Here is a 17,797-nt window from a genome sequence, read left to right as displayed (position 1 = left end):
CAGGGACCAGCTTGAAAGCTGCCTCCTCCAGGAAGCCCCCCTGGCTTTTCCCAGGCAAACGGAAGGTCCCCCTCCTCTATGTCAGTCCCAAGTCCTCATCCCACCCGATCCTTCCTTAAAGCAGCTTCTGTGTATTGAGTGTCTCCAGTGCCAGCTTCAGCTTAAGGTCCCTGATACCTAGCCCCCACCAACTAAATATTTTTCAGGATTATAAACACTAGTTAAAAAGCTCTAATTATTTATTCAGCCAGGAATTGTGCTGGCTCTTTTAGGGAGGTCTCATCTAATCCTCCCCACTGAGGCAGATAAGGAAAGGGAGGTTCGGAGAGAAGTCACTTTGCTGGTGGCCCAGCTAGTCCGGCATGAAACTGGAGTCAGCCCAAGCGCGGCCGGACTCCAGGAAGTCAGCTCCATGACCTCCACCTCTGAAACAGTCTCATCAAACAGGCTCTGGCCTGTTTCCCAGGGCTATTCTGAGGCTGGCAGGCTGGGTAGACACATGAAAGTGACTCGGTACCAAGGAAGATACGGGGCAGGGGGCAGAGCAAAGGCCCTGAGGTCGCCTCTGGGTGTGATGTTAATTTTACGTGTGAACTTGACGGGGCTGAGGGATGTCCAGAGAGCAGGTAACACATTATTTCTGGGGCGTCTGTGAGGGTGTGAAGAGACTGCATTTGAATCAACAGACTATGTAAAATCCACCCTCACCAATGTGGGTGGGCACCATGCAATTAGTTGGGGGTGAAAATAGAACAAAAAGGTGGAGAAAGGGCGAATTCTCTCTCTCTCCTTGAGCAGGGACATCCATTTCCTCCTGGTCTCAGACACTGGCGCTCCTGGCCTTCCGACTTGGACTGGGACTTACACCATCGCTTCCCGTGGTCCTCAGGCCTTTGGGTTTGGACTGCAACTACACCGTCAGCTTTCCTGGGCCTCTGGCGTACAGATCAGGTCCCGGGACTTCTCAGCCCCACAGATGCATGAGCCAATCCCCCTAATAAATCTCTCTAAATATCTATGTACACCCTATTGGTTCTGCTTCTCAGGAAGACCCTAATGCACTGAGGGAGGGTCCTGAGCCCCAAGCTAGGAGGACAGGGGTTCAGTTAAGGGACCCCAAACTGGAAGGGGACTTACCGAGCGTGAAGCTGGAGAAGGCGGAGTTGTGCATGCCCGTGTGTCTGCCCAGCTCGGTCCTGGCCACGCCGGGGTGCAAGGCATTGACAGTCACGCCCGTGCCTGGGAAGAGAAGGAAAAAGTGAGGCAGGCAGACGTCAGGTTCACCCCTCACCAGGAAGGCTGATACCAACCACCCTAGGGGGCTCCCCCCGAATCCGTGTCACCCTCTTGCTCTGAAACCTCCACACCCCCAGTTCCACTTGCAAGGCAGCTCTGTCTCAGAGGCTGCCCAGGGCAGAGCCTCTGAACCCGAGGGTGTAAAAATCACCTGGAGGGCTTGAGAAGCCCAGACCGCCGGGCTCCACCCCGCCGAGTCTGAAGCAGTGGGTCAGGGTGGGGCCTGAGGTGCCGCAATTATGACAAACACCCAGGTGAGCTGATACTGCTGGTCTACTGACTCTTTGAGAAGCGAAGGCAAAGGGCAGACTTTTCAACCTCCGCACTATGGACGCTGAGGTCCGATGATTCTTTATCATGTGCCTTGCAGAACGTTGAGCAGCATCCCTGGCCTCTGCTGACTAGATGCCAGGAACATCACCCAACCTGCCCCTGCTCCCCAAACTGACAGCGAAAAATGTCTCCAGATATTGCCAAAGGTTCACTGGTCTAGAGCACCAAAGACTCAGGTGCCTGTCCGGGATGAGCAGAGAAGAATGCTGTGATTGATTAGTGATGTCTGCTTCAGGCACCAGCGGGGAGCGTGGTGGTAAGTGTGTCCTATGTTTGCCTACTCGGTCCTGGAGCCAATGCTTGACCTCCCGTCCACCCAGAGTCACAGCAGGACTGTCTCAGGCTCGGAGCTAAAGGAAAGGGGAGACCAGCAAGGCTCGCCACACACACCTTGCAGCCGCCGGCTCAGCTCCTTGGTGAAGAGGACAACGGCCAGCTTGCTCTGGCAGTAGGCTGCCTTGGTGTCATACTTCCTCTTCTCCCAGTTCAAGTCCTCGAAGTCTATGTGCCCAGCGACGTGGGCCAAGGACGAGAGGTTGATGATGCGCGAAGGAGCAGAGGTTTTCAGCTTGTCCAGCAGCAAGTTCGTCAACAGGAAGTGACCTGGACGGTGGAAAACGAAAAGATAACTTCACTGAAGTCTTGTCCCGTGCACAGGACCACACTGAGAACATCACCTTACTTCATCCTCCCATAACCCATGTTTCTCAACAGGGTCCAACTTTGCGCCCCCCACCAGCAGGCGTTTGGCACCACCTAGAGACAATTTTGATCGTCACAACTGTGGACCGTAGAGGGAGAGCTACTGCCACCTAGTGGGTGGAGGCCAGGGATGCTGCTAAACATCCTACAATGTGGGAGTTCCCTGGCGGCCTAATGGTTAGGATTCTGGGTTTTCACTGCTGCGGCCAGGGTTCAATCTCTGGTCAGTGAACTGAGATCCCACAAGCCATGCGGCATGTCAAAAAAAAAAAAAAAAAATCCTACAATGTACCAGACTTTCCTGACAACAAATTGTCACAAAGCCCTGTGATAACCCTCTATGAGGTCAGCTAGAGAAGAGACGCCTTCTGTCTCCCAAAATCCTTTCTCCATTTCTTCTTCAGTGATAGAATTTGGGGTTATGCATGAGACTGCCCAGTGAAAGACTACATTTCCCAGACTCTCTTGCAGCTCCATCAGGTCACATGACTGAGTCCCAGCCCAAAGGGGGTGAAGGGTAATCACATGTGTTATGGGTGAATTGTGTCACCCTCCCCAACCCCCCTAAAAAAATATGCCCTACCCTCCAGTACCTCAGCATGTGACCTTATTTGGAGAGAGGGTCTTTAGAAAGGTGATCAAGGTAAAATGAGGCCATTAGGGTGAGGTCATTAGGGTGGGCCTTAATCCTATATGATTGGTGTCCACCCAACGTCCATCACCCTTACTAATGGACTGCAGATGCATTCAGGGTGACAAAAGATAAACTGACACAGTGAGAGAAGGACAGACAGAGGCTGGGGGACAGACAGACAAAGGGACAAATGGCCAAGAGGCTGATGGAAGGTCCGAAGGACTGAGGGTCCAGCAATGAAAAGGCGATCCCCTGAGCTTCCAGGTGACCCTACTCACGGCCGCCTGGCCACAATGGAGAGAGGAAGACCCCTCCCGGAGCCTGTGTCTGGCCCACGGGGGCTCCTGCTCACATCCCAGGCCGATGCCACACAGCCTGCAATCTCACCCAGGTAGTTAACGCCAAGCTGCATCTCAAAGCCATCCTCAGTGGTCCAGTGGGGGCACCGCATCACAGCTGCGTTATTGATCAGGATGTGCACTCGCTCCTCCTCTGGAAGACAGGGGTGAGGACAAATGTGTGACTCAGTTTCCCCTTCTGTAAAAGGGGTGATAATACAACCTGCTGGGTAGAATGGCTTCGTTATTATCTATTTGACAAGTACTTTCTGCAACCTAAGTGCCCATCGATAGAGGAATGGATAAAGAAGATGTGGTACATATATACAATGGAATATTACTCAGCCATAGAAAAGAATGAAATAATGCCATTTGCAGCAACGTGGATGGACCTAGAGATTATCATACTAAGTGAAGTCTGTCAGAAAGAAAAAGACAAATACCATATGATATCACATGTGGAATCTAAAAAAATGATAGGAATGACCTTATTTACAAAGCAGAAATAGACTCACAGGCATAGAAACCAAACTTACTGTTACCGAAGGAGAAGGGGGGAGGGATAAATCAGGAGCTGGGGATTAAAGTATACACGTCACTATATATAAAATAGATAACCAACAAGGACCTACCTACTGTATAGCACAGGGAACTATATTCAATGTCTTGTACTAACCTATAATGGAAAAGAATCTAAAAAAGAATTTTTCTGTGTGTGTGTGAGTGAGCGTGTGTGTGTATATAACTGAATCACTTTGCTGTATGCCTGAAACTACAAAAACACTCTAAATCAACTATATTTCAATAAAAATTTAAAAAATACACACACAGGAATACCTTGGCAGTCCAGGGGTTAGGACTCCATGCTTCTACTGCAGGGGGCACGGGTTCCATACCTGGTCAGGGAACTAAGATCCTACATGCCACGCAGTGGCCAAAAAAGACCACAAGCTAGCCACAAGAAAAGAAGGAAAAAGTTCTGCCTGTAACGATCTCCGAAAGAGCAAGGGGCAGCACCAGGTATATAACAGGCTCCGCTTTGTACAAAAAACCCAAGGGGAAGTGTATCCCCGTTTGCTTTATAAATGCATAAATGGTCCCCAGTAGGACACACAAGAGGTGGAGCACTGAACACATCTGAGGACGGCATGCTGGGAGCTAATGGCAGGCGTGGCGGGAAGATGTTTTGCTGTGTCCCCATGTGCACCTTCTGAACGTTTAACCCTCCAAATGTTATTCCTGTTCAAAAAAAAAATAAACTCGTAAGTGGTTCTGAGACCATGTGGTGGGGAGCAAAAAAGAGTGAGTCGGGCATCAATGTGACGGAAGTGCAGAGAAATGCCAGCCTGATCCCTGGATTTGCAAAAAGAAACACACAGCAAGAATGTGGGAGCTCCAGATTCTCTGCACTAACCCTCAGTTACCTACTGGCACGGCCATGTCCCCCCCGCCCCGGCCCGGGCGCTCCTCGGAAGCAGAGCCTGAATCTGACTCACGTCTGTGTCACCTGCGTCACCCAAGAGCCAGAGGGCCTCCGGAAACATTGGCTGGATCAGCGTTTCTGCCCTTCTGCATCTGGCTAACTCTTCCTCCCTCCTTGGCCTCTACTTCTTGTAGGATCCAAGCACACATGGGACTTAGTTGTCCTAGACAGCAGTCAGTTAACTTCTTCTATAAAGGACCAGGTAGTAAATATTTCTGGCTTTGCAGGCAATATGGTCTGTCTCTACTAAACTCTGCCCTCCCAGCACTAAAGCAGCCACAGATAAAACATAAACCAATGCGCATGGCTGCATGCCAATAAAACTTTATGGAAACTAAAATCTGAATTCTGGGAACTCCCTGGCGGTCCAGTGGTTAGGGCTCTGCGTTTTCACTGCCAAGGGCGCGGGTTCCATCCCTGGTCCAGGAACTAAGATCCCACAAGCCAGGACCTCCCTGGTGGCGCAGTGGTTAAGAATCCGCCTACCAATGCAGGGGATGCGGGTTCGAGCCCTGGTCCAGGAAGATCCCACATGCTGCAGAGCAACTAAGCCTGTGCACTACAGCTACTGAGTCTGCGCTCTAGAGCCTATGCTCTAAAGCCCACGAGCCACAACTACTGAGCCCACATGGCACAACTACTGAAGCCCGTGCACCTAGAGCCCATGCTCTGCAACAAGAGAAGCCACCGCAATGAGAAGCCTGCGCACCGCAACAAAGAGTAGCCCCCACTCGCCACAACTAGAGAAAGCCTGTGCGCAGCAACGAAGACCCAACACAGCCAAAAAAATAATAATAATAAATTAATTAATTAATTTTTTTTAAAAAAGAAATCCCAGGACTTCCCTGGTAGTGCAGTGGTTGGGAATCTGCCTGCCAATGCAGGGGACACAGGTTTGATCCCTGGTCCGGGAAGATCCCACATACCGTGGAGCAACTAAGCCTGTGCGCCACAACTACTGAGCCTGCACTCTAGAGCCCGCGAGCCACAATAAGAGAAGCCACCACAATGAGAAGCCAGCGCACCGCAACGAAGAGTAGCCCCCGCTTGCCACAACTAGAGAAAGCCTATGTGCAGCAACGAAGACCCCATGCAGCATAAAATAAATAAATTTATTAAAAAAAAAAAACTCCCACAAGCCATGTGGCACAGCCAAAATAAAATAAAATCTGAATTCCATATGATGGTCACATGTCATGAAATGTTATTCTTTTAGTTTTCTTTCCCCCATGTAAAAATAAAAAATATGTAAATGTGAAAATGTCAGAAGAGAAAAAAATGTAACATCTTTACCCAAAGGCTGAATGAAAACAGGTGGCAACCAATACCTGGCTCTAGGACCTGCCTGGTATACTTCCTACCTCCCAGCCTGGCCGCCCAAGTCCTCGCCCCACAAGGCCAGGGTCATCCCTCTTACCCTCAATGATCTTCGCTGCAAACTCTCGGATGGACTTAAGGGAGGCCAAGTCCAGGTGCCGGGCATTGACGTGGTGATTAAGGGTCTCTCCTCGAATCTCCTTGGCCGCCGCCTCACACTTCTCCAAGTCTCGACAGGCCAGAATGATGGTACCTCCTGGAAGAGCCAGACCAAAAAAAAAAACTGTTTAATGAAAGTTGTGGTAAAAGTTCCACTCCTGAAGCAACCTAAATGTCCATCAGCAGAGGAATGGATAAAGAAGATGTGGCATAGATACAATGGGATACTACTCGGCCATAAAAAGAACAAAATAATGCCATCTGCAGCAACATGATTGGACCCAGAGATTGTCATACTGAGGGAAGTAAGTCAGACGGAGAAAGACAAATATCAGATGATATCACTTATATATGGAATCCAAAAAAAGGGTACAAATGAAGTAATGTACAAAACAGAAGTAGAGTCATGTATGTAGAAAACAAACTTATGGTTACCAGGGGATGGGGGGGATAAATTGGGAGATTGGGATTGACATGTACACACTATTATACATAAAATAAATGACCAACAAGGACCTACTGTACAGCACAGGGAACTCTGCTCAATATTCTGTAACAACCTAAATGAGAAAAGAACTTGAAAAAGAACAGATACATGTACATGTATAACTGAATCACTTTGCTGTACACCTGAAACTAACACCACACTGTAAATCAACTACAGTCCAATATAAAATTTTTAAAAAATGTTTTTAAGGGATGAATGAATAAGTGAAATGTGATTTGTCCGTCAGTGGAATATCAGCCATGAAAAGGAAGGAAATTCCAACATATCTACACCATGGATGAACCTCACAAACGTGATGTGCAGTGAAAGAAGCCAGACACAAAAGGACACAGAGTGCATGATTCATTTATCTGAAATGTCCAGAAGAGGCAAATCCACAGAAAGAAGATTACTGGTTTCCTAGCTTTGGCGGGGAAGGGAAAGTAGGGGGTGATGGCTTCGAGGAGCCCAGTTGCGTTTTGGGTTGATGAGAAATGTTCTAAAATGGCGACCAGTGACGGCTGCACAATTCTGTGAACATACTAAAAATCATGGAAGTGTATACTTTAAATGTGTGAATTAAATCTTAATACAGCTTTAAAAAGAAAACTTTTCGGGGACTTCCCTGGCAGTCCAGAGGGTTAAGGCTCCGTGCTTCCACTGTAGGGGGCGCAGGTTCCATCCCTGGTCGGGGAACTAAGTTCCCGCATGCTAGGGCGGCAGAGCCAAAATTAAAAAAAAAAAAAAAAAAAAGGAAAAAATTTAATTTTTTTAAACTTTTTTTTTCAAATTAGAAAAGTGAGAAGGAACAGGGACTGAGAGGATGGGCAGCAAGGATGCCGAACCACGTGGGTCTCCAGGGCTTGTCCTCCACAGCCGGCCCCCCATCACACAGCCCAGAATGGACTCATCAAGTCCCGGATCTGTCTGTCCTCCCAGTGGCAGCCTGGCTCTCAAGGGACCACAGTGGGTGTGTTGGCCCAATTTCCCTTCTCACTTTATTTTTTCTTTAAATAAATTAGCTGTCTTATTTCTTTTTTTTATTTCTTTTTTTTTATTTGTCTATTTATTTATGTTTGGCTGCATTGGGTCTTTGATGCTGCATGTGAGCTTTTTCTAATTGCGGCGAGCAGGCGCTACTCTTTGTTGCGGTGCGTGGGCTTCTCATTGCGGTGGCTTCTCTTTTTGCAGAGCACGCGCTCTAGGCGCGTGGGCTTCAGTAGTTGTGGTGCACAGGCTCCGTAGTTGTGGCGCGCGGGCTTAGTGGCTCCACGGCATGTGGGATCTTTCCGGACCAGGGCTCAAACCCACGTCCCCTGCGTTGGCAGGCAGATTCTTAACCACTGCGCCACCAGGGAAGTTCCTCCCTTCTCACTTTTTCCTGAAAGGAACACCTGTCCCTCCCTTGGGGAAACCCCATGTGGTGTGGGGGGCAGGGGGGCTGCCCTCATGGCCCCCCACCACTCTCACCCCACGGGTGAACAGGCAGCTCAGGCCTGGTCAGTCCATCAGGGACCCATTCACTGGCCACCTCGACTCGACCAGCCTGAGGACAGTTTCCGGTCTCCCCAGCCCTCACCCCTGCCCTGCCCTGGCCTCCCCGTCCCAGCCAAGGCAGCTTTGGTCTTCCAGCTGTTCAAACAAAACCTTAACTCCTCCCTTTCTCGTACCTGAGCCCACAGGAAACCCCACTGATTCCAAGTTCAAAAGACATCTGCATGTGCTGAGGAGGGCACTTCTCCTCCATTAAGCCCAGTCTGATCATGAGAAAAACGTCAAACAGACCCAAATCGAAGGGTGTTCTTCCTACAAAACGCCTGACCAGTAAGCTTGGGAGAGCCTGACCCCCAACCTCTGACCCAGGCCCTGACCCAGCCATCAGGACTGAGTCCAACTACAGTAGGAAAGGGCACAGCCGATGCAAAGAGAAAAACCCAAGCCAATAACTGCTGAGCGCCCACGGCCTCCTCTGAGACCCTGAACCTGTCCTTCCCTCTTCCAGAGACACAAGGCTTTGGGGCTTAAGCCAGTGTGAGTTTGTTTCTGCCACTTGCAATCAAAAGAATCAGATGCCTCAACATCCCCCGGGAAATCAAACCATCCACCACCAGATCTTGCGCCCGAGCCTCAGGCAGAGAAGCAGGTGCCCACCGGGACGTCACCTCTTTTGGCCAGCTCCAAGGCGGTCTGCTTCCCGATGCCCGTGTTGGCGCCGGTCACAATGACGGTCTTCCCGGGAATGGTGGTCTTGCTGGGACAAGCCCCGCCGGCGACAAAGTCCCTGGAGGTAAAAAACGGCAGGTCAGTTCGGTCTGTCTGTCCTCTCTCACCACAGGTGCCCCTGACTGCTGTGATCTCAGGGAAGTGACCTCTCTGAGCTTGTGTTCCCCCAACGGAAAGGTGGAAGCGACATCGCATAACTCCATGGGACCGGTGTCGTGGTACAGGTAAAGGACTCAGCATGGTCTGGTGCGGGGAGCGTGCACAGCGAGACAATCGTCATTTTAGAAAGACCCCCTGTATTCGCTTCCTGTGGCTGCTGTAACAGATCACCACAAGCTCAGGGGGTTAAAACCATGCAACGCTATTTCCTACAGTCTGCAGGTCAGAGTCCGAAATGGGTCTCACTGGGCTTAAATCGAGGTGTCGGCAGAGCTGTGTGCCTTCTGGAGGCTCCAGGGAGAACCGAGAATCGTCCCCATGCCTTTTCCAGATTCTAGGGGCCGCCCGCATCCCTTGGCTCGCGGCCCCTTCCTTCACCTTCAAAGTCAGCAGCACAGCATCTTCAAGTCCCTGACTCTGATGCTTCTGCCTCCCTCTTATAAGGACCGTTGTGATGATGTTGGGCCACCTGGATAACCCAGATCCTCTCCCATCTCAAGGTCCTTAACACAGTGACATCTGAAAAGTCCCCTTTGACAAGTTCTGGGAATTAGGACGTGCACATCGTTGGGGGCCCTTATTCTGCTACTATGCCCACATTCCAGAGGCTAAATACTGGAAGCAATCAAATGTCACCAACAGGGAACTGGCCAAATAAACAATGTTATCTCCACACAAGAGAAGGGCAATGTACAACACAGTAGGCACCAGCCACCAGAGGCTAATTTTTTTCTTTTTTCTAATTAATTAATTTATTTTTTGTATTTATTTTTGGCTGCATTGGGTCTCCGTTGCTGCGCACAGGCTTTCTCTAGTTGCGGCGAGCCAGAGCTACTCTTCGCTGTGGTGCGCAGGCTTCGCATTGCAGTGGCTTCTCTTGTTGCGGAGCATAGGCTCTAGGCACCCGGGCTTCAGTAGTTGTGGCACACAGGCTCAGTAATTGTGGCTTGTGGGCTCTGGAGCACAGGCTCAGTCGTTGTGGTGCACTGGCTTAGCTGCTCCGCGGCATGTGGGATCTTCCCGGACCAGGGCTCGAACCCGTGTCTCCTGCATTGGCAGGCGGATTCTTAACCACTGCGCCACCAGGGAAGTCCCCTGAGGCTAATTTTTAAATTTAATTAAAAATAAATAGTCTAAACTAACACAACATAGTAAAGCAACCATACTCCAATAAAAAAATTTTTTTTAATAAAAAGTAAAAAAAAATAAAACAATAGTCATACTTTCCCCCCTAGGGCATTCAGTTTTCTTTTATTCTTCCCATGCTGGCACTTTTTTTTTTTTAATTTTTATTTTTGCTGTGTTGGGTCTTCGTTTCTGTGCGAGGGCTTTCTCTAGTTGTGGCAAGCAAGGGCCACTCTTCATCGCGGTGCGCGGGCCTCTGACTATCGCGGCCTCTCTTGTTGCAGAGCACAGGCTCCAGACGCGCAGGCTCAGTAGTTGTGGCTCACGGGCCCAGCTGCTCCGCGGCATATGGGATCCTCCCAGACCAGGGCTCGAACCCGTGTCCCTGCATTAGCAGGCGGATTCTCAACCACTGCACCACCAGGGAAGCCCCACTTTTTTATTTTTAAGCTTTTTCAGAACTGAAAGACATCAGCATGAATAAAAATAACAGTAGCCGAGGGGCTTCCCCTGTGGCGCAGTGGTTAAGAATCCGCCTGCCAATGCAGGGGACATGGGTTCAAGCTCTGGTCCGGGAAGATCCCACATGCCGCGGAGCAACTAAGCCCGTGCACCACAACTACTGAGCCTGCGTTCTAGAGCCCGTGAGCCACAACTACTGAGCCCGCGTGTCACAACTACTGAAGCCTGCACGCCTAGAGCCCATGCTCCGCAACATGAGAAACCACCGCACTGAGAAGCCCGCGCACCGCAACAAAGAGTAGCCCCCGCTCACCGCAACTAGAGAAAGCGCACGCGCAGCAACGAAGACCCAACGCAGCCAAAAATAAATAAATAAAAAGTAGTCGCACGGTATGGCTCATAATGGACAGGGCAAATGTAAAACATTTCGATGATCACAGGAAGTTCTACTGACCGGTGCTCCCATAGAATATTTGGTAGCTGTTTTTTGGTTTGGGGGGGATTTTTATATTGAAGTATAGTTGATATACAATATTATATAAGGTACAGGTGTACAATATAATGATTTACAATTTTTAAAGGTTATATTCCATTTATAACCTATTCCATTTATAACATAAAATATTTGCTATATTCCACGGGTTGTGCAATATATCCTTGTAGCTATTTTATACCTAATAGTTTTTACTTCTTAGTCCCGTTTTGTCTTGTTTTTATTAAACGAATTAGCCTAAGAAAGAGAAGAAAGAGCTATAGTATGTCTACATACCACGCCATACCATCTTTTCACTTACTGACTTGGACAATTCTAATTTGTTTCTCTAATTCCGGACAACGGGAGCTTAGGTGGTACACACTTTCCTTGCATCTGGGCCACGACTTGACATATGGGAAGTGCTCAATAAGTGTCCGCTGAATGAATGAATTAACCCATTAAAAGTCCAGAGCAACTAGACCAAAATGTTTACCAGGGCCCGGATCCGCCCCTTTCTCTGGGTGACCTTGGGCCGTGACCTGCCCTCTCGGGGACCAGGCTTGCCCCCGCATTCTCTGGGAGCACTGCTGGACGGGTGAGCTGGAGGACTCCTGGGTGGGCCAAGGGTTGGCAACCTCCACTCGGCGTTCCCTCCCTCGTCCTTGCCCACCGGCCAGCCGTTACCGCGCCTGCGGGACCCACACGTACTTACTTGAGCAGCACGGCGCCACCCACCGCTGTGCCCAGCACGGACAGCGGCAGAATGTAGCGATTCATACCGGGCCGGAGCCGGGGGCGGTGGGGGGCGGTTCCACTGCAGCCGCCCGCAGACCCGCGCCCGAGGTCGGTCCTAAGAGCGCGCTGCCTGGGATTCACGTGAGGAAGTGCAGGCCCCGCTGGAACCCTCGGCTTCCGGAAACGGGCAGGGCGGAACTTCCGGGGGAGGGACCTATGGGGAGGGGCCGTGAGCGCAGCTGCAGCTGGGCATGGTAGTTTCCGGAGCCGGGGGAGAGGCCGTGGTCTCGGGGGCGGGGCCTACACGCAGTTCCAATAACGTCGCACTCGCACAGCTGCTGGAGGGACCCCACGATCCCAGTCCTGCAGCTGCTGCTTCCGGACTTCGGTCCTCTGTGTCTTTCAAATGTACCAGCATGTTTCCTCTTCTAAAAATATGTTCCTTACAAAGTACTATGTATAAAATAAGCTACAAGGATATACTGTACAGCACAGGGACTATAGCCAATATTTTATAAAAACTGTAAATGGAATATAATCTATAAAAATTTTGAATCACTATGTTGTACACCTGAAACTAATATAATATTGTAAATCAACTATACTGCAATAAAAATAAATAAGGAACATAAATATATGTGTTCCTCGTAGACTTTCTGGGACAATTTGATCATTTCAATGCTCAGAATCCAAGACCTACTAGCCTGAGAGGTTCCCAAACTCCTGGGTCCTGAGGCAGGAAGACATGGGGCCATACACTCTGGGTCTGAAGGAGGAGGGGCTGGGGGCCTGGACCCCTGGGTCTGAGGGGGGAGGGGCTAGGACTCCTGGGCCTGAGGAGAGGCTCACCCTAGTTCAAAACGGCCTCATCTTTATTAATTACATCTGCAAATACCCTATTTCCGAATAATGTCACATTCTGTGGTCTCCTGCAGGTTAGGATTTCAACATATGAACTTGTGGAGGGAGAGGGGCGAGGCAATTCAACCCATCCCACTTACAATACCCAAAAGTTGGAAGCAACCCAATTTTGTAATTGACATGTCCATCGACAGCTAAAGGAATAAGTTATTTAGAATAACTTCATACAATGTACTCAATAAAAAGGAATGAGGGGGCTTCCCTGGTGGTGCAGTGGTTGAGAGTCCGCCTGCCAATACAGGGGACATGGGTTCGTGCCCCGGTCTGGGAAGATCCCACATGCCGCGGAGCGGCTGGGCCCGTGAGCCATGGCCGCTGAGCCTGTGCGTCCGGAGCCTGTGCTGCGCAACAGGAGAGGCCACAACAGTGAGAGGCCCGCGTACAGAAAAAAAAAAAAGAAAAGAAAGGAATGAGGACTTCCCTGATGGTCTAGTGGTTAAGACTCCAAGCTCTCAATGCAGGGGGCATGGGTTCAAACCCCCTGGTGGGCAAAGATCCCACATGCCCTGTGGTGCGGGCCCCTTCTCCCCAACAAAGAAGGAATGAACTACTGGTATTTACACAATATGTATGATTCCAGTTACATGACAATCTAGGAAAAACAAAACTATAGTGAGAGGATGAAGATCAGTGGTTACCAAGGGCAGAGGGGATGGGGGAAGTGATTACAGCAAAGGGAACTTTTGGGGGGTTTGGAAAGAATCTCTAAATCGCACTGGTGTTTATATACATGATAACATATATTTGTCAAATCTCATCAGCATGTTCACTTAAAATTAGTGAATTTTATTGCATGTAAATTATAGTGCAGTAAAGCTGAAAAAAAACACTGAAAAGATTTGCATGATTTTGTTTTGGAAATTATTTGACTCCAAGTAACTCATTTGATTTATGATTGGATCAGGTTTGTCAAAAATCCACAGGCATACTTCAGAATACTTACGAAATGACAAAAATCTGACTGATAAATTGTTTCCACATGTCCCAAGAGGGTTTTTTGGGTTTTGTTTTTTGGTTTTTTTATTTTTTTGGGTGGGGGGCGGTTCGCGGGCCTCTCACTGCTGTGGCCTCTCGCATTGCGGAGCACAGGCTCCGGACACACAGGCTCAGCGGCCATGGCTCACGGGCCCAGCCGCTCCGCGGCATGTGGGATCTTCCCGGACCGGGGCACGAAACCGTGTCCCCTGCATTGGCAGGCGGACTCTCAACCACTGCGCCACCAGGGAAGCCCTGTTTTTTGTTTTTTTAGCAAGACAAAACATGCTTATTTAGTTAAAACTGGTGAGTGGGGGCAGGACATGGCAGAAGTGTACAGAGCTGGAGATGAGAGAGGGTCAGGGGTCAGCACAGCACTCAGAGTGGAGGATCCAGAAGTCTTGGAGGTGGGCAGTTCTTTGGTAACTTATCACCCACTTTCCTCGGAGCTACATGAGGCTCAAGAGCCCCAGGGGGTTCCAGAGCCCTGACCAGGAAGGAAAGTCTTGTCCTAACAAGTCTAGGGAGGCCCAGCCCCCAGCAACAGCAGGAACTCTTGGGGACAGAATGAAAGCACCTGGACAGCAAGCTCCACGTTGGTCTCTAAGATGGGGATGTCCAGGGTAGAGAAAATCTAGAAACTCTGAAGCATCACCTCTTGGCTCCATCATCCACAGATGAGGAATACCAGTAGCTGAGCCCAAGTGGGTTATCAAATGGATTAACCACACACACACACACACACACACTTTGCAAAATAAAAAGCAAAAACAAGAGATAAAAACAACCCCAAAGCTGTCATGAATCACCATCTCATAGAGGACAAACAAGTGGCTACCAGTGGGGGGGCGGGAGCAATATAGGGGTGGGCGAGTGGGAGGTACGAACTGCTGGGTGTTAGATAGCTACAGGGATGTATTTATTGTACAACATGGGGAACATAGCCAATATTTTGCAATAACTTTAAATGCAGTGGAGCCTTTAAAAATTGTATTTAAAAAATTGTATAAGGACTTCCCTGGTGGCACAGTGGTTTAGAATCCACCTGCCAATACAGGAGACACGGGTTTGATCCCTGCTCTGGGAAGATCCCACATGCTGCAGAGCAACTAAGCCCGTGGGCCACAGCTACTGAGACTGTGCTCTAGAGCCTACAAGCCACAACTACTGAGCCCGTGTGCCACAACTACTGAAGCCGGCACGCCTAGAGCCCATGCTCTGCAACAAGAGAAGCCACTGCAATGAGAAGCTCGCGCACCGCAACGAAGAGTAGGCCCTGCTCGACCCAACTAAAGAAAGCCCATGGGCTTCCCTGGTGGCGCAGTGGTTGAGAGTCCGCCTGCCGATGCAGGGGACATGGGTTCGTGCCCGGGTCCAGGAAGATCCCACATGCCACGGAGCGGCTGGGCCCGTGAGCCATGGCCGCTGAGCCTGTGTGTCCGGAGCCTGTGCTCCGCAATGGGAGAGGCCACAACAGTGAGAGGCCCACGTACCTCAAAAATAAATAAATAAATAAATAAAAACAAAAAGTACAGACGCTGACTCTCTCAACCTCGAATAAAGCATCCCCCTCTGAGCCTTCTTCTTCTCTTTTATAAACTGGTCTCCTAATATCATCTACCTCTAGGGCAGGAGTTAAGAAATATTTTCTGCAAAGGACCAGATAGCAAATAATTTCAGCTTTTGGGGTTATCTGGTCCCTGTTGCAACTACTCTGCCATTACAGCAGGAAAGCAGCTGCAGATAGTATACAAACAAATGAGCAGAGCTGTGTTCCAATAAAACTTTATTTACAAAAACAAGTGGAAGGCCATAGTGTGCTGGCCCCTGTCACAAAGTTTGGAAGGATGAAAGAAAGTAATTCATGACAAAGATCTAACCCACAGTAAATGCCAGAGCATTGATGGCTGTAATGTTGTTACTATAAACAGAACAATGCATCCAAATTCCTTCCTCTGAGGGCCTCCTACATGATTCCCATATGCACCCAAGGTGTTTAGAATATCTCTTCGGGCTACCAGCTAAGCCATGCATCCCTTTATCATTGTTGAAGTTGTTAATAAATTCCTGATAAACATTGGGTGCTGTTCCAGGGAAGAGAGGACTCTTCCCCCATCAGAGGGCTTATCATACGTAAGTCATTCTCTCTCTCTCTCTCTCTCTCTCTTTCTCTCCATGCATTTTCAGAGCCCTTATCTGACATGAAAGAAACACGTATCTCTACCTTGAAGCTACCGTGCTGGACAGACCACATAGAGAAAAGGTTAGATGGTGGAGGAGCCCTAATTGGTCCATGCTCCAGCTGTTTGAGCCTTTCCATCCAAGACACTGCCCCAGCTTCCAATCCACCCCCATTGTCACCATGTAGAGCACAAATATGTCACCTCCACCAAGCCCTGTGCAGATGGCAGGTTTGTGAGCAAACTAAATGTGGCCGTTGTCTGAAGCCACTAGGTCTTGGAATGATTTGTCACATGACCTTAGTAACTGGAAAAATTGATTCTTTGTTTCTTTGTTTAGTTCAGGTGCTGAGTGCAGCACTTTCATGCTCCATAATTGGGAGGAAGGGAAGGCAAAAGGGAGGAGGGGCAGAGTGTGGACAGGAGGGAAGGGTGGTGAGAAGGAAGGCAGGCAGGAGAGGAAAGACTTAGTGAGTTCGCCTGGAGTAAAGCAGGCACCACACAAACAGCTGATCTCCTGGTTAGGATGGGGTGACGGAGACGCTGCGAGCTCGTGGGACGCAGTGGGCCCCACGGTAAGAAGGCTGGGCGAGGTCCCTGCAGGATGTGGTGTTGATCTCAGTGATACGAACAGAAAGGATGTCCTCAGGCCAGAAAGGATGCTCCAGACTGTGGGATCAGCTTAAGGAAAAGATAGCACACAGGTATGTGCGGATACTGTGGGAGTGTAAGGTGTGGATGGGGTGGAAGGAATGAGGCTGGAGTGGCTGGAAGGTGGAGCCAGATTATGGCTCACATGCCAGGCTGAGAAACTCGGCTTTAATTCAGAGGACACTGGAGACCCATAAAAGAGTAATGAGCCGTGGAAGGCCACGAGCAGATCTATGTTTTAGGAATTTTGTTTCCAGGTGAGATGTAGAATACGGACTGGAGAGGGACATAAGGGATGTAGGAAGAGCAGCATTCAGGACCCATTAGGGAAAGTTGACTAGTTGTTCCCTAAACATACATTCTTCCTTTCTTGCTTATAATACTAGAGCTACTGGTTTATAGCTGGGCACATGAGCACCTAGAACAAAGAATCATTTCCCAGCCTCCTCTGCACACATGCTGTGGCCATGTGTCTAAGTTCTGACTTAGATGAGATGTGATCAAAAAGGACATGTGTACTCAAAATGAAAAGACACTTGCCCCTTTCTTCCTTTCTTCTGGCTGCAAGGCAGATGTGATGGCAGGCCCTCAGGCAGCCATTTTGGACCACGAGGTGGAAGCCCTATTTTGCCAGAGTAATGAGATGGAAAGAGCCTGGGTCCCTGATGATTATGGAGCTGCCAAATGGGCCCTGGGTCAACTGCAATAAATAAACTTCAACCCGATTTAAGCCACTAATAGTCCAGGTCTTTCTGTTAGAGCAGTGATCTCATCTCAGAAAATAGCAACTCCAGTCTTCCCATTGCCTAGAGCAAAACATGGAGTCATGCTTATCTCCTCTTTTTCTCTGAATACCTGCCAGCTCTTCCTTCAAAATACATCCAAAAATCTGACATCTCAGCATGTCCATTGCTACCATCTCTCACTGGATTAATATGAAAGCCTCCTAGCTGGTCTCCCTGCTTCCCCCTGTTCTCCACACAGAAACTAGGGAATCCTTTTGAAACTTAACTCAATTGCCATTGGGGAACCATCTTGGTCATACTCGATTCAGGCAGGAAGCATCCGGAGATGCCCAAACTAATGAGTTAAAGTTTCATGACACACAGGATATGTACATAGTCTCAAAGTAGCTCTCCACA

The 17,797-nt window shown here is 49.3% G+C and overlaps 1 protein-coding gene across 3 annotated transcripts in view; it reads right to left on the bottom strand.

The window, feature by feature from the left end:
• RDH13 (retinol dehydrogenase 13) overlaps positions 1 to 17,797 on the bottom strand; it is a 47,681-nt gene that overhangs the window by 19,746 nt on the left and 10,138 nt on the right. For 2 of the 3 annotated variants that reach the window (XR_009530688.1, XM_060085321.1), the window contains exons 1-6: positions 11,906 to 12,101; positions 8,912 to 9,030; positions 6,204 to 6,359; positions 3,353 to 3,457; positions 2,020 to 2,232; positions 1,138 to 1,239 (exon numbers count right to left, since the gene is read on the bottom strand). Coding sequence is in view for 2 of the 3 variants with exons in the window: in XM_060085321.1 (XP_059941304.1) it covers positions 1,138 to 1,239; positions 2,020 to 2,232; positions 3,353 to 3,457; positions 6,204 to 6,359; positions 8,912 to 9,030; positions 11,906 to 11,970 (760 nt within the window). In the remaining variant the exon portion in view is untranslated. Of the gene's footprint in view, positions 1 to 1,137; positions 1,240 to 2,019; positions 2,233 to 3,352; positions 3,458 to 6,203; positions 6,360 to 8,911; positions 9,031 to 11,905; positions 12,102 to 17,797 lie in introns of those variants that run through there. The other variant, XM_060085322.1, reaches the window with a different exon arrangement.

Source organism: Mesoplodon densirostris, chromosome 19, assembly GCF_025265405.1.
Source record: "Mesoplodon densirostris isolate mMesDen1 chromosome 19, mMesDen1 primary haplotype, whole genome shotgun sequence".
NCBI lineage: Eukaryota > Metazoa > Chordata > Mammalia > Artiodactyla > Ziphiidae > Mesoplodon > Mesoplodon densirostris.
The sequence above is the reverse complement of the archived record's forward strand: the minus strand, read 5'-3'. Positions and strand labels throughout refer to the sequence as shown.